This window comes from Malus domestica, chromosome 06 (genome assembly GCF_042453785.1).
Source record: "Malus domestica chromosome 06, GDT2T_hap1".
NCBI lineage: Eukaryota > Viridiplantae > Streptophyta > Magnoliopsida > Rosales > Rosaceae > Malus > Malus domestica.
In genome coordinates, this window is record NC_091666.1 from 25624456 (window position 1) to 25641425 (window position 16970).

At 37.1% G+C, this 16970-nt stretch overlaps 1 protein-coding gene across 1 annotated transcript; it reads right to left on the reverse strand.

Annotated features, from left to right (window-relative positions):
• Positions 1–3127: 3127 nt before the first annotated feature.
• LOC103438680 (WAT1-related protein At1g43650-like) lies at positions 3128–5624 on the reverse strand. Its single transcript, XM_008377222.4, has 6 exons — positions 5280–5624; positions 5019–5198; positions 4695–4947; positions 3956–4114; positions 3563–3714; positions 3128–3433 (listed from the first exon to the last, which is right to left on the reverse strand). Exons 1-6 carry the CDS (start codon positions 5450–5452, stop codon positions 3253–3255), a joined length of 1098 nt encoding a protein of 365 aa, XP_008375444.1. The 5' UTR covers positions 5453–5624; the 3' UTR covers positions 3128–3252.
• Positions 5625–16970: the final 11346 nt, after the last annotated feature.

The following is a 16970-nucleotide window of genomic DNA, read 5'->3' on the forward strand; positions in this document are numbered from 1 at the left end:
GGTATGAAGTGCAGAATAAAGTAGGCAAAGTATGCAGACTATGAAAGGCTCTTTATGGACTCAAACAATCGCCGAGGGCCTGGTTTGGAAGATTTACTGATGCAATGAAGAAATATGGGTACTGACAAGGGAATGCAGATCACACTTTGTTTATCAAATGCAGGGGAGGAAAGGTTACCTTGTTGATAATATATGTGGATGATATGGTAGTCACAGGTGACGATACAGAGGAAATGGAGAGATTACAAGAGTATCTTTCTTTGGAGTTTGAGATGAAAGATTTATGAGGTTTGAAGTACTTCTTGGGAATTGAAGTTGCTCGTTCTCGTGACGGTATTTACTTATCTCAGCGGAAGTATGTTCTGGATCTTTTGTTTGAGACTAAGATGTTGGCATGCAAACCAGCAGAAACACCTATAGTTCAAAATCATCATTTGTCTATCTACCCGGACCAGGTTCCAGCAAACAGGGAAAGATACCAGAGGTTAGTAGGAAAGTTGATTTACTTGTCTCTCACGAGACCAGATATTGCATATTCTGTTAGTGTAGTAAGTCAATTTATGCACTCTCCTAGTGAGGATCACATGACTGCTGTTATGCGGATATTGACTTATTTGAAAGGTGCACCTGGAAAATGATTGATTTTCAGGAAACATGGTCATATGGAGGTAAAAGGGTACACTGATGCTGATTGGGCTAGAAACATTACTGATAGACATTCTACATCAGAGTACTTTACATTTGTTGCAAGAAACATTGTGACTTGGAGAAGTAAGAAACAAAATGTGGTGGCTAGGTCCACGACAGAGGTTGAATACCGTGGGATGGCGCATGGGATTTGTGAGTTATTATGCCTGAGGATTCTTCTTACAGAGATTGGGTTCAAGCCACGTGGAGCGATGCTTTTATATTGTGATAATCAGACTGTGCGAGAAATAGCTAATAATCCAGTTCAACATGATTGTACAAAACATGTTGAGGTGGATAGACATTTTATCAAAGAGACTTTGGATGTTAAGCTAATTGATATTCCATACGTAGGATCCAAAGACCAGCTGGCTGACATGTTAACGCATGCAGTGGCAACAAGGGTGTTTTAGAATTCACTGGACAAGTTGGGCCTAGGTGATATCTACGCACCAACTTGAGGGGGAGTGTTGCGTGAGGCAATTTTAGGGAATAAGGAATGAAGAGTTATTTTGGGTATAAGGTTATGTAATTGCTATCCTTGTAGTTTTGGGATACTTGTTTCCTAATTTGTAGGAGATTGTATAAGTCTATATATTCCTCTATGTGAGAAGAATAATATTAGAACAATATTCATCCAAAACCTAGAATTTTATCTACATCTATAGATTAAATATACATCGTTGTTAGTATCTCTCTCTTTAAGTGTCACAGTGACAAGAAACTTTTTGGGTAAAGTACAAAAAACTACCTCAACTATTGGTGTCACGACACTTTCATACTTCATATTTTAAAATTGACAATATCATACCTCATCTTATGAATTTGTGCCAATGTTATACCTTCCGTTAGCTTGGCGTGAATTTCTCAGTTAAATGCTAACGTGGCTTGATCCGAGGCCCATTTTCTATTAAAAAATTTATTAAAAACTAAAAAAAATCATTTAATATTTTTTAAATATTAAAATAATAAAGAAAAGTTAAAATAAAAAAAAAACAAAAACAAAAAAAAAACCAACGACAACAATCAGTTCGTCCCCTTCCCCCTTCTCTCTCTTCTCCGCATCTTCTTCTTCTTCCCCCTTCCTGCAACTTCAACCCAGAAAAAAGAAGAGGAAAAAAAAAAAAACCAATTTGTCTTCCTCGTTCCCCACCCCCTCTTCTCCCCGCACCCACTCTCCGCACCTAACCTCCCCACCTTCCCAACCATCCTCTGCACCCAACCTCGCACCCACTACCTGCAACCCAAAAAAAAGAAAAAAACCCAGATCTCGTTGAGGTGGAATTGGGAAACCTTCGCTAGGCCGATTTCGAAGGTTGAGAACTTGGGCGCGGAGAAAATGGGGGGAATGGATGTGGAGGGAAGATGGTGGGTATAGGGGGGACGGGATGGATGAACTGGGTGTCCTTTTTTTTTCTTCTCTCTCTCTCTTCTTCTTCTTCTTCTGCAGGTTGGGTGGGTGGAGGGGGGAGGGACCTTTTTTTTTTCCCTTCTCTCTCTTCTTCTTCTACAGGTTGGTGGGGGGGGGGGGGCGAGTTGGGTTTTTTTTCTCATTCTTCTTCTTTTTGGGTTGCAGGAAGATGGGGAAGAGAGAGGGGGAGGGACGACTTTCTATTAAAAATGGGAAGAGAGAGAGAGAGAGAGTTAAAAAAAATTATTTTTTAAATTTTTAATTATTAAAAGTATATTTAATTATTAGTGAGTGGATCCTGCATGTAGCCACGTCAGCACTTAACAAAAAAATTAACAAAAAAAACTGACGGATGTAAGACATTGGCACAAATTCTAAAGATGAGGTATGACATTGTCATTTTTAAAAGATGAGATATGAAAGTGTCGTGACACTAATAGTTGAGGTAGTTTTTTGTACTTTACCCAAACTTTTTTATTGTGCCAATTAAATGAATAATTGTCATCACATCTCATTTTAAACGAGAGACTGAAACAAAACAAATGGTTTGTTAGTTAAATTTAACTTTTCACCCTGTTAAGTGGACGTAGCAACATTAACCATAGAGGAGGTGCTCCAATGAGATTGTGATTAGTTTTAAGTAGAACATCGCTGTTATAAAAAAAAAACAACTGCTTGGATTATAATGTGGTATACAGTAACCATGGTGGGGAAACATGAAAGCCAAATTCTTGGGTAATGAACACCGTGCATCGACCATTTTGGCAGGTATAAACGCCATTTCCGGCAGTGGAATAGGCAGAACAAAGGATACACAAAGGAATTATCGGTTTCTGTCCTGCTCATGGAATCCATCCGATGATCAAAATAATAATTCAAGGTCAGGATGCAAATGAAGCTTTTGAGAGGCTACAGAAAAACGATGTGAAATTCTGGTTTATGATTGACATAAAATACTCCCCGAAAGCATAGGATTTCTCTCTTGTTGATGAGTAGCAATATGTTCATATGGATTGTTGGAACTAGAGATTATACAAATAAGAAAGAATTTTCTTTGAATTTCTGCATAATGATATAACACAACTTTTCTTACATCAACAGTTCTTTAAGATCTGACCGCGAAAAAAAAAAACGAACATGTCTCCATACCATGATCATGTTTCTTCTCTAGTAACAGGATTGACTACTGAAATATCATTCATGGAAATCTCCAGCACTTTAATATCGTCCAGTGTCACTTTTTCAATCTCTCCATGTTCAGCAACAAGAGTGTCTTTCCTCTTTCCCCACAGCACACAGTAAAGTCCCACAATAATGAGAAGTGCTCCAATCAAGCTGTACAAAAGAAAAAAATAAGTTCAGATTTTTTAGGAAGAACTACTCTGGTAGCACCGACGAAGGAATTGCCATGTGTGAAAGCAGTAAGATGGAAACGGGAGAAAGTGTTTGCGTTCTCCGGTTTACCTGCCAAAGTGAAGTCGCTCTGCAAAAGCAATTGCCGAAAACACTGCCACTATAATGGCTTGAAGTGGACTAAACATAGCTGCAAAAACTGGTCCCTTGTGACTGATGCACCATGCTTGCAGGTAATAGACTAATGCTGTGGTCAGAACTCCCTATTGCAGAACGGTTGGATGAAGGTTCGAACTTTTTACAGATTCATATATATCTTATCCCAACAACAAGGAAAGACAAAAGTATATTAACCATGTTTTAAAGATGTGCATAAAACAAACACGATGGTAAAGTTTATAGAACATATATCTCACAACAGCAAATATATGGTCCTGTTCTTTTTACACAATTTATGTCTTTGATCAGATCTTATAAGTACGAGATATGGAAGAAAATGCTCACGAAGTAGACGATGGTTAAAAGCTGCAGGTTCCACTCCAGTCTCCATGAGCTTGGATTTCTAGCAAAAAACAGGGCGAGGAAAGAAGATTGCAGCGAAGCGAAAAAGCACATTAGGGTGGTTAGTGACAATGGCGCAGGGTAGACTTTGGACACCGCAGCCTGTGGAGCAAAAAATGCCAAAGTTGAACAAATAATTAAATTTCGAAGTTATCTCTATATAAACGAAGTCAGATTTGGTGGTATCAAAAATACCCCTCACCTCTACAGCTAAAGAAAACAGTTTATTAAGCAAGGACAAATTAAGTTAAAACCCCCTACATAGAAGGAGTTTGTTAGCATATGAAACTCCGGTTAGAATTTTGCTGGGCTAGGTTATGCAAATCTATGTGGACCTAGGTCTACTTGTACAACAAGTTACTTGACTATAAATTATTTTGATAATTAAGAAGAGGGAGGAGTTTTGAACCCGGAACGCATAGGTAGAAACCCAACATCATATTCACTAGAATATTGTACCTTGTATTATCAATTGAAATGAATACAATTACAATTCTATAGAGTTACTAACCTTTTTAAAAAATAATAATAATAATTATAAACTATAATTTAAGTTTTTTTTTTCTTCAAATAAAATGAAAAAATCCAAAAAAATAGTAAAGACTAAACTAAAAAAGAGCGCTTGTGGCAAGAAGCTAGTATTTGTATAAAAGGTGCCATCTTGAATCGAGTTTCTGATCACCTGGAGGATTAGCCACGCACTCCACGCAGTGTAGCTCATCAGAAGAAGAGCAGAACCCTTGATCCAGTTTTCCTGAACATGCTTGATCTTGCCATACTCCTCTGCGTTGTGAACATTTATCAGTGTCTTTTCGACACCCTTCAACAGGTATCCTCCTTTCCAGAATGTGAAAATAAGAGATCCGCCGATGCAGAAAATTGTACCAGCCACCTTTGCTTGGCCTCGAGCGCTTCTAATCTTTAGTTTCTCCATCCTGAACGAAGGTAAGCAAATTACAGAACACGAAACCTTAGAAGACATCAAAGGCAAAGGCATAGAATATACCCGAGAAGAACTGCCGTCAGAAACGTCAACGGGGGGATAACATTACTTAAGGCACTTGCAACTGTTGCAGAAGTGTATGTCAAACCAGCACAGTATACATTCACAAAGATGGTAGGCCCTAACAACGCTAGCAGGAAAATATTTGCAGCTGCTGAAATTGAGAACGAAGGCCTCTGCTTCCTGCTCAGCACATACACTGTTGAATTAGTTTTCGTTGTTTTTGGTACAAGAAGAAAGTCGGACAACGGCAAGAATGTTTACCTTTCAAGCACATAAGCAAATGGTCCTATCAAAACCATGGCAAGAACATGCCTGTAAACCACAAAGACAATCGGATTGAGTCCATCCTGAAGGGATAATTTTATGAGGACGTCTGATCCGCCGTAAATCAGCTGAACCAGTACCATTGCCAAGTAGTGTGTGCATCCTTCCATGGATATCAAACTTTTTTTGTGCTAATTTGAAATGCAGCTGATATGCTTCGAGTTTTAATGGTGTTTCTATAACTGTGAAGGATCAACTTCAGCCACTTCTTTTGAGTTCATTCATTAGATAGTGGAATCCACAATCAGTTTTCCAGAGAACAGTGACATCGTCTTTGGATGGTGGAAAATAATATGAAGATCAACTTTTGGAATCATTCAAGGAAGATCCAACTATTTATTTATTCCAAAATCAGCTGAAAACAATCATGTTTATGTTGTAATCTTATAAGCCATTAAATGTGTGGGTGGCCAACCCACTACAACCCACTACAACTCTACATGTTTGTCCACTAATCCACTTGCTGCCTCATCCTTCCATATAAAATCACACACAAAAACACAAAGCCTCGCGGCTGAGAAGAGAGAAAAGAAAGAAGGAAAAAGAGAGGAAGAAAAGAGAAGCCACAAGGCTCACGGCAGAGAGAAGAAAAAAAAAAAGAAGATAATAAAAAGAGTTATCTTTGTAATCTTATTATTTCAGATTATAAATGAAAGCACCACTGCTGCTCTGAGGATGTATTCCAGTCACAATGACTGTAGAGGAACCTCGTAAATCTTGTGTCTTGTTTCGTTTATTCCACTGCACGCATCGCTAATTTTACAACAACTTATGCATTTTAATGTGCGTTCAATCTCCACTGATTTTTCTTCTCCCTAATAAAAATTATCTAGCCCCTAAATTGAACACACCCTCTAAAAAGAGCAAAAACTAAGGGTAGTGCTTTCCACACACACATTTTTTCTTCTAACTCACCCCTCTAAATTTCTGGTCGTTGAATTAAATGAATTGAGAGAGATGCACAAAATAAAAATAAATAAAAAGGTAAAATATTACTATATTTTCTTAATTGCAGATATACCACTTTCTCCTTATGAGAAAATTGAACTACTAGTGACATGCTCGTTCAAAATCCAATTGTTTCATTGGCACAATATGATAGTTTCTTTGTCATGTGTGTGTCATGTCATGAGAGATATTAATTAGGTATAACTTGAATATATAGGTATATTTCTCGGTCACATGTTAAAATCTCGTCAATATGGAGAACACAAAATATATCGGTTTGGTTTGTGTGAAATGACATAGTGAAAGAAAAGAAGATCAATTTCTCTTATTGATATGTATCAACAAGTTCATAGGGATTTTGAGTGACAGATTTTCCGCGTCATACTAAAACTCAATGTTTCTTACATCACCTGTTGCTTATGATCCGACCGTGAAAAATAACAAACTTGTCTTAATGATGATGGCCATGAAAACTCCAGCACTTCATTATCGTTAAGTGTCACTTTTTCTGTATCTGCTGCGTGTTGAGCAACAAGACTGTCTTTCCTCTTTTCCCACAGCATGCAGTAAAGGCTCGAAATACTAAGAAATGCTCCAATCAGGGCCGGCCCACGTCCAGTGAGGGCTGGATGATTGTTCGGGGTTCAAAAAAATTGGGAGCATCAAAATTATTAGGGTGATATATTTATATATGTTTTCATAACAATATAAATTTATACAATTTGGTTAAATGATCAAAAAGTTTGGTTAGAATTGATGGTTTTTGTTGTTTAAAATTAATGAGAAGGTCTTGGGTTTGGATTCAAATGCTATGCTTGTTTTTTTTACTTTCCTTTTTGTATGAATTTCTTTTTATAAGAGTATAAAATTTATAAAATTTGGTTAAAAAAACCAAGAAAGTTTAATCATAAGCAATTTTTGTTGTTGTTTAATATTAATGAGAGGTCCTGAGTTCGAAATGCAATGTCCATATTTATTTATTCATTTCAATTTTTACAAATTTCTGTTTAGTTGTTAATTTCTTTTTAATTACTAGCTAATAGCTATGTTGGTTGTAGAGTCTACCTTCAACAAAGAGTAATGTGTAGACCAAATTTTCAAATCATATAACATATCACCAAGGTTTTAATTTCGTATTCATTCATTGCTTATACATATCAATTAAAGTTTCGAAAATATGATTAATTTTTTTAGTCTCATATTGACAAAGTTAGTAAATAAGAAAAAACACCTCACAGTTTATAAAGTACTTTAAAAGTTCAGATAGAAGGGAAATAAAGCTCACTAGCTATCTACTTTTAAGCTCGAGGTTTGTTGGTTCGTTTCTCTCAATACAAAATAAATTAGTTTTTTCGTGTCTCTAAATTATTGAGTTTGAAGTGTTTTTCTAAGTATAATTTTATAATTTTATCGAAATCCTAGGTGTGAAAACAAATAATATATATATATTTTTTTTTTGTCAAATGATAGATTTAGTATATTAGATGTTAGATTAGAAAGCTGACCGGGTTCGAACTCACGCTGTGGTGCAAGGGCAATACTCCTCTCCACTACTGTGGTAAAAGGCCACTTGCAAAAACAAATAATTTTTATTATATAAAATTAGGGCATATTTTTTGGCATAACTCAAGTTCTCAAAAATCTTATGACCGGCCCTAGCTCTAATCAAGCTGTACACAACACTTCATATTTTTTAGGACGGCCTGCTCTGGTAGAACCGACAAAGGGAAAGGTGAAAGGTATTTGTGTTATTTGGTTTACCTGCCAAAATGTAGTCACTCTGCGAAAGCAATGGCTGAAAACACTCCCACTATGATGACTTGAAGTGGAGTAAACATAGCTACAAAAACTGGTCCCTTGTGACTGATGCACCGTGTTTGCAGGTAATAGACTAATGATGTGGTCACAACTCCCTGTTGCAAAATGATCAAACGAAAGCTTGAATTTATTACAGATTCAAATATATCTTATCCAAATAAGAAGGAATATAAAAAATTGAATCAAGGATTAATATATGGAAGAAAACGCTGACGTAGTATGTTTGGGTTAATATTTAAACTTTGGGCTTTCAGGAAGGAAAGCCCAAGAGAGTTCAATAAAGAAGGTTTTGCTTGAAACCCAGAATCAAGCCCATATCATCCATCTCAAGATATTATGGCGGCTCCCCATTAATGCAAAGGGCTAGTTGTGTACAAGAAGTGACAACCGATGGAAAATCACTAACTCTTGGCCCAAAAGTGCCTTTGGATGGCAAACACATAAGACTGGTGACTCACTACCCTTCAGTTACTTTCGGGCAAGAACAGAAACAACACAGCTGGGCTAATTCATCTATAAAAGGGGGAAGAGGGCCCAGAGACGAGGACACTCAACCAATTAAACAAACAAACAAACATACAACTTGTCTCTTAGCCAAGCAAATACCCAGAAAGTTGTGTTTTGTCCAGACTCTGCACCCTTCTAGCCTTAAACTTCCTTAGAAAGACATCTTTTGTCTATGTAAAAGCTCTACTACCTTTTTTCTAAATGTTGTAGCATCGATCTCTAATGTATAAACTTTTTCCCAATCATCCCCTTTAGCACTCAATCCTTTTGTAACTACCAAGAGAAGAGACCACAAAACGTTTTAACCTTGCCTGACAAGGTGAAATCCTGCCTGACTCTCTTTGTTTTTGCCTTTCCATTAATAGATCTGATGTTATAATGTATCCCTCAGTAGATATGCAAGTTATTTTCGGTCTCTCGATGATTCAGAGTTCCATTAACTCTCAAATCTGGTTCACTTAGTACCTTTGCTATCGTAAAAGTAAATAAAACTGATGTTTTGATCAAATCTGGACTTCTACCCTTTAAAGCATACAAGATAAACAAAAGTCCGTAATCTCAAGGCATAGAAAAGAACTTAATGTGGACTTAACTCATCCACGGCAATCCTTTAATAATGAGAAGTCAAAAAAACTTAGGATGCAAGTAATCAGCTTAAACACACTCATTCTACATCTGCCATACAGAGATGGTAGTGGCACGCTTCAGCACTTAGTTAGTTTTGATTGTGAGCCTTATGGCCTACACCTAAGGCCCGACAAAGACACCTTTTAGAACTAACTCCGTTCTCTTCTTGCAGCCCGACGAGCAAGCGAGAGCCCGACAGCTAACCAAAAGGCTAACTCCTTGGGGAGCTATGTGCTCGAGCCAAAGACCCTTCCCAGTGGAATTCCTATGCGAACATAGTATAAAATGGTTAAAAACGTCATGTTCCACTCCAGTTTATGAAATTGGATTTCTTACGAAAAGTAAGGCGAGGAAAGAAGATTGCAGCGACGCAAAATGGAATATCATAGTGATTAGTGACAATAGAGCTAGCTATATTCTGAGATCAAATCTTGCCAAGCAAGAAACCAAGGTTGGACAATTATAACTTAATTTTGACATTATACTTGTATAGACGGTGTCATCTTGAATCGTTATGTAGTCACCTGGAGTATGCACTAGAAGCAATGTGACTCATCATGCTTGATCTCGCCAACAGATTGCTTGGCATTGAAATTTTGTATTGGTGGCTTCTCGACACTTTTAAACAGGTATCCTCTTTTCCAGAATGTGAAAACAAGAGAACCGTGGATGCAGAGGAGTGTGTGAGCCACATTCGCTTGGCCCCGAGCAATTTTAATCTTCAAATTGTCCATCTTGAATAAAAGCAAGCAAATTACAGAACATGAAACCTTATATGAAATCAAAGGAAAGGCGTGTAAAACCATTTTGTGAATGGCAATGAATTATGCCGAGAATTATTGAGAGAATAGTTGACTTGGCATACAAGTTAATGAAATCTCTAGGACTCTCAGTGCCTTAAGCAAATAAACATATTGGAGTCCTAATTACATGCAATCAATTAAGGTCCTTTTTAAGTAAATACAAGGAATGAGAGTCATGATGGGACTCTAATTGATTTGACATGATTTGGGTTGATATCATTTCCAATAATAGGAAGGAATTGGTTGAAATGACATGCCCGACCCTAATATCCTCCAAACACTAGGGTAGGCATGTGTTGGCCGACACCCGAAGGTGATGAAGCCATATTAGGATGCATGAGAACTAGAAACAATTAACCGACATAACTAAAACTTGTAAATTTAATTATAATGAATATGCAATTATGGAACGTGTTCAGAGCATACAACTAATCTGAGACACTAAAAAGGAATAATATAAAATTGAATGAACAAAGAGATGGGTCTTACACTGAGAGGACTTGAAGATGCCGATACGAGAGTGCCTTGACGTGGGGATTGTGCGCCTCGATTCTAAGTCCTGAAGGGGTGCAAAACAAAACATGAGTGGACCAAGTTGATATATAAGTAGTACTAAAACAGTTATTTCTCAACGTACTAACCCCCAAAGTTTATGAAAACTCAATAGATAATATGTAATACGTTTTCCAAAAACCTTAGCATGCCGTAAAACCTTCATAAAACATATATTATATATAGTGTGTTAAGTAGTGGTATTAGTATCGCCTGAAGGCATATAGAACACTTCATTTAGAACACTTCATTCGCCCGTAGGCTCCTACAACACCCACCCGAATGCATATGTAAGTATCAATCGCCTGTAAGCTCCTACAACACCCACCCGAAGGCATATATAGAACTCTTCTAACCAAAGCCATAAAATATATTCCGCCAGTAGGCACTACAACCCTTAGCCAAAGCCAATATAAGTATCTTTCGCCCATAGGCACTACAACCCTCGGCCGAAGCCAATATAAGTATCATTGCCCGTAGGCAGAACAATGATCACTAAATAAGCACAAAAATCATTGAACATAATATTTCTAAACGTAAGTACATATATCTCAACGGAGCTCAGTAGCTCAAACATCATATCTTAAAACATCTTCATAATATATAGTCATCAATCATATATATTACAAAGAACGTAAAAATTGATAAAGTATGGTATTCCAAAATATTCTCAGTAAAGCATGATATATCATAAAGTGTAAATCTAATTTACTTATAAATGTTTCATAAAACGTAACCATTAAATCATGCTTTTCATGTATGCATTTCTAATAGTAAAATATGCATTTTAGAAGGTCCGCTCACAGATACTTCGCCGTCGAAGAGCCATGCAAACAAGAGAGGACGGAAATGCCATACACAATTGCACCTAAGCACATAAAGGTACCAATTAATAAAACTATACTAAAATGATTGAATTTAGGGAAACGGACATCATAAATGGATCTAGGATGTCGAAAAACATAAGGGGAACGTGCCGCCACCAGGGGGCGGCCCAGACTGCCAAGCGCCGATTTGGGTTGCTGGAAAGTTGGCCAGGAAAGTAGCCGACCACAGTACCTGGGGTGGAGGCACGTGTGCTCCATGCGCCGCCCAAGGAAGGCACCCACACGCAGGCCCACGCATGGCCTAGGATCTTAAGATCATACTGGGTTGGGTCAGATCTAGGTTTAGGTTGGCTTGGTTCCAATTGGGTTTGGGGCTTGGGTTCAATGGGCCGAAGGCCCGAGTTTGCACAACCCAAATGCCTGGGTTCAAAGAGTTTAGGCTTGTAACCCAGCCCAAGGGATTGGATTTGAGTTGGGCTCAGTGGGCTGAAGGCCCTGGGTTTTGGGTTAAAGGGATTGGGCTTGGTAGCCCGACCTAAGGCTTTAGGTTTGGGTTTGGGTTGGGTTTGGATCCGGGTCTTAGGATCTCAGGTCCGGTTTGACCCAGTTTCGACAAGGAAGAAGACCAGAGCTTCCCAAACTCTAATCGACTTTGCTACTCAAACCCAAGGTGCGATCTTACTACCAAATTGAAGTTTAGGATGAGAGGAAGAGATTCATACCTAAAACATGCCATGTGGTGGTCGGAGCTGGCCGAAGTTTGGCTCGAAAGCCACGGAACTCGCCAGAGAAGCTTCCTGGGTTATATGTGATTCACAGAGGAGAAGAGAGATAGAGATACCCAACACGGTGGGCGTGGTGGTTTTTGGTGTCGTCATTGTCACAGGGGAGTGTGTATGTGGGTGTGGGTATGGCTGTGCTCGAGGAGTTGGAGATGGGAGAGCACCGAGAACAGGTTTCTAGGGAGATAGTGAGGGGGAAAAGATAGTGAGAGCTGAGGGATCAAAGAGAGAGGAGGTGGGGGAGGGAGGAATCGGGGGACAAAAATCAGGGGTGGTCCCCATCCAGCTCACAATTTAAGAACCAAAAAGTACCCATTTCAAAATAAATATCCCAAACTTAGTGAAATTACAAAAATACCATTTCGTTCTGTAAATTCCGGGACAGGTTGTTACATGAAAACCCTGCTATAAAACCACAGACCAATCCTTGCTTCCACACCAACTGAAACTCACGAAAACTACAAACCTATATTGATAGTAGAGTCCATTGAGAGGTACTAAAAGTAGAAGACTACTTGTACTTTGTTCGCAAGGATCAATGACTTCATCTTCATAACCATGTCTTCAGTATTCTACAGATAAGTTTAATATAATTAGTCGATATCTATTTTATATTGATTTGATTTTCAGAATATGTCTTACATGTGGTATTAGAGCCACACAACAAGCTTAGAGTTCGGGTTAATTAAAGTAACTGTTTGCCTACATAATATTGTTTTGGTTGGATGTTTTCTACTCTTTGATCCTATGAAATCAGTTAACATGCTTCCACAATTTTGTATCAATTAGAGTAATAACTAAGTTTATTATGTTTATATTTTGTGGAAGAATAAACGAATGTATATAATCAAGGTCAATATTGTTTTCGTACTTCACAGTGAAAAGAAAATTTCGTTTCGAATTGCATTATGACATGGTTTCTTTTCGAATTGCAAGAAATTTTGTAAAATAACTGCAGGTTTTGATGGCGTTTGACCAAACATAATCTTGGATGATATTTGGATTTATTATATAATCCTCTTATTATTGATTTAGATGCAATAATTCTATTTAATTATTATTAATTAAAAAAAAAAGGTGAGATATGGCATTGAAACAGTACGGGGTCTTCTTCCTCGCGTGTGAGGTTTTTAGTTCTCTCTTGCAAAACTCCTCAACAGCGGTTTTCAATAAGAATTCTCTCTGAAAAGGTATGAGATCTCGCAATTTAGTCTACTTAATTTGGTTGAGTTAAAATTAAGCTTTTGGTTCCAACTAAATTGAGAATTAGATAAAGGTGTCGTTGATTCTGGGTAATCAACCTTTATTTTCTTATTTAATTTCTCCATCTTAAAATTGATTAAGTTGAGAATTTACGTTTCTGCTTATTGCTTTGCAAAATCTAGCCTTTAAAAAAGTTAAAATTTTGGTTAGTTTGCTTATATTTTGAGTTGTTCTTTGTTAAGATTCTGTCAAATTATCAAATTATCAAATTAATCCTTGCAGATGTGAGGTATCAGGATGAATATTGTATTGGATTTCATGCTTTCATGCTTTAAAATTTAGATTTACTATTGTTAATTAACATGTTCTAAAAGGCATTCCCAATTTGTTTGTTTTATGATGAACCGATAGGTGAAACTATTTGGCAACTTACGTATGTATAAACAAATTATTGTATTATGAAGGACTGCTTGCTGTCGTAATTTTGATGTGTGGTTAATTACATTATTATGAATTGCTTTCAGTCAATTCGCATTGGGGTTTTCAATTTTGTAAGAAATTCAATTGTGGTGTGAATTATTTTTGCCTAAACTTTTGTCAAAATTAATCATGCTAAATTATAATCTTTTCAAACTATAATTATTATGGGGGTATGATTATAATCTTGTCACCAACAGCCAAAGTCGTGTCTAAAAAGAATTAATTATATATTTTAATTATCAAATTTGGATTTTATGCATCCTTATAGTGTTTTCATTTTCTGAGCAAATATAGTGTTTTCATTGGGGATTAATTCAATTTTGCATTTTTCGGCTCTTATCCTTGTAGTGCATATGCAAATGAATAAGTAAGTTTGGTTCCTGGTTATTTCTCTATGAAATGATAGTCGCTTCTATTATTGCAATAAATATTACTTTTAGTGTTCTATATAACTGATGTAATTTTAACCTTGGCTTGATAGACTTCCATAACTCCAAATATTAAGAAATTTTGTCACGTTGTAATATCAAATGGATTGTAGACGCTGGTATTTTTTCCAATATTTTGGACAAGGATTGGATTTATGGTAAATTTTTAAGTGTGATACCATGTTGCTGGAATTCTGCAGACTTCTGCAGAATAGTGTGTTTGTAATATTATTTTGATATATTTATGTAATTGATAAATTCATGAAATTTTAGTATGATATACAATGAAATATTTATTTCAAATTTGAAAATTTTCATTAGCATTGGTTTGAAAATGAATTATTGGTGAATTTTTTAATCTCAGGACTGTCCTGCAGAATTTATGCGGTTTCTGCAGAAAATTCCATTTCGATTTTATTTTTAGCCCACTTTTAAAATCTAAAAAATCATGGAATTTTGGGTGACAATAAATTTATATGTCTAATTTATTTCTGGAAATTTTCATACACATTGGAGAAAAATTATATTTTTGATGAATTATTTAGTCTTGGGTATGTATTGCAGAAGTTTTGCCGTTTCTGCAGCATATCCTATTTCTCATTTTCTTTTAGTACACTTATAAAATCTAAAAAATTATGAAATTTTGGAAAATAACATCTTTGTATGTTTCCTTTATTTCTGGAAATTTTCATGCAAATCGGATGAACAAAGAATATTTAGTGATTTTGTATTCTCAGGTAGGTACTGGAGATTGTTTTGTACAGTTTCTACAGCTCATCTCTTTTCGAATTTGTTTTTTACTCACTTGTAAAATTATAAAAATCATGAATTTTTTTTTGAAACAGTAGTTATATATGTCTAGTGTATACCTAAAAATTTTCATGACAATCTAAAGAGAATTGAGTTTTTAGTGAATTTGCAAACTAAAATAGTGCTGCTGAATTTTGGTACTTCAAAACTAGTTTGGTTATGTAATATTATTTTCACTAATTTGTGCACATCCAATGGTACCAATTGTTTGACATGTTTATTTTCTCCAATATGTCCTGATTTCTATGCAAATTCTCAATTCTAATGACTTATATTAGTAAATTTTGGTTGAAAAATATATTGGTTTATTTTGCTCAAACCAATGTTTTGTCATATCCTGGCCCTGGGCGGACCACTTCCCGGGCCCGCTCCACCACCGTAGCACGATATTGTCCCGCCCTCATGGTTTTGTTTCTAGGAACTCACGAGCAACTTCCCAGTGGGTCACCCATCCTGGGAGTGACCTAGCCTTCCTCTCGCTTAACTTCGAAGTTCCTATGGAACCCGAAGTCAGTGAACTCCCAAAAGGCCTCGTGTTAGGTAGGGATGAAAATATACATTTAAGGATCACTCTCTTGGGCGATGTGGGATGTCACAATCCACCCCCCTTAGGGGCCCGACATCCTCGTCGGCACACTTCCGGCCAAGGATTGGCTCTCGCGCGCTACGCTGATTCTCGAATCCGGAGATCTTGCATAAGCATGCCATCTGATTCTGAGCATCAGAGTAGCATGCGAGAGCCAATCCCTGGCCGGAAGTGTGCCGACGAGGACGTCGGGCCCCTAAGGGGGGTGGATTGTGACATCCCACATCGCCCAGGAGAGTGATCCTTAAATGTATATTCCCATCCCTACCTAGCACGAGGCCTTTTGGGAGTTCACTGGCTTCGGGTTTCATAGGAACTTCGAAGTTAAGCGAGAGGAGGGCTAGAGAACTCCCAGGATGGGTGACCCACTGGGAAGTTGCTCGTGAGTTCCCAGAAACAAAACCGTTTTGGGCCCACTGGGAGTGCTCTAGCCCCCCTCTCGTTTAACTTCGAAGTTCCTATGGAAGCCGAAGCCAGTGAACTCCCAAAAGGCCTCGTGCTAGGTAGGGATGGGAATATACATTTAAGGATCACTTTCTTGGGCGATGTGGGATGTCACAGTTTTGTTTGGTTATTAATTCTAATTACGATGATGATTGTCACCGAAGACCAAGATATTAAATATCGATGATATCGGAAATATCGGTAGTCCAAAAACACGGAAATATGGATGGAAATATCGGGATATTATCGATATCAATAAAAATAATATGGAAACCACAGAAATTGTAAGAAAAACTTCGAAATTTTTATTGAAACTTTGCAAGATGTTTATTTAGTCAATTATCTATTAGTTTATCACAAAAAATTGGAAGGAAATGCATTGCATGATAGATTTAACTGATTTAAGTTGATTATATAACGAGCTGGCAAACATTGTGAGTGTATTTGGAACTATCAAATTAGTCCTTTATCCTAAGGGTTGTGATTTTCACACACCCTTAACTACTTTTCCCACACCCTCCCTATTTTTTAGTACTTAATTGGTATCCTACTATTTAATCTTCCATATATACCCCTCCCTATTTAATCTTTCATTAATTACCATAAAAAAGTAGGAAAGGTATATATGGAAGATTAATAGTAGGATACCAATTAACTATTAAAAAATAGGGAGGGGTGTGGGAAAAGTAGTTAATGGTGTGTGAAAATCACAACCCTTATCCTAATTAAATTTGAACTCTATATCTGGATTTCGAAACCCTCTCAGGCTGCCACGTGGCAGCCCCCAGCACTCCTCACGTTTCTCTCTCTCCC

Bases quoted from the DNA above. Each gene is read 5' to 3' on its own strand.
- LOC103438680 (XM_008377222.4), bottom strand. From the start codon at position 5,452: ATGGAAGGATGCACACACTACTTGGCAATGGTACTGGTTCAGCTGATT. The intron at 4,948-5,018 runs GTATATTCTATG...ACCTTCGTTCAG, and splicing joins CTGACGGCAGTTCTTCTCGG to GATGGAGAAACTAAAGATTA. The intron at 3,434-3,562 runs GTAAACCGGAGA...TCTTTTGTACAG, and splicing joins GAGCGACTTCACTTTGGCAG to CTTGATTGGAGCACTTCTCA.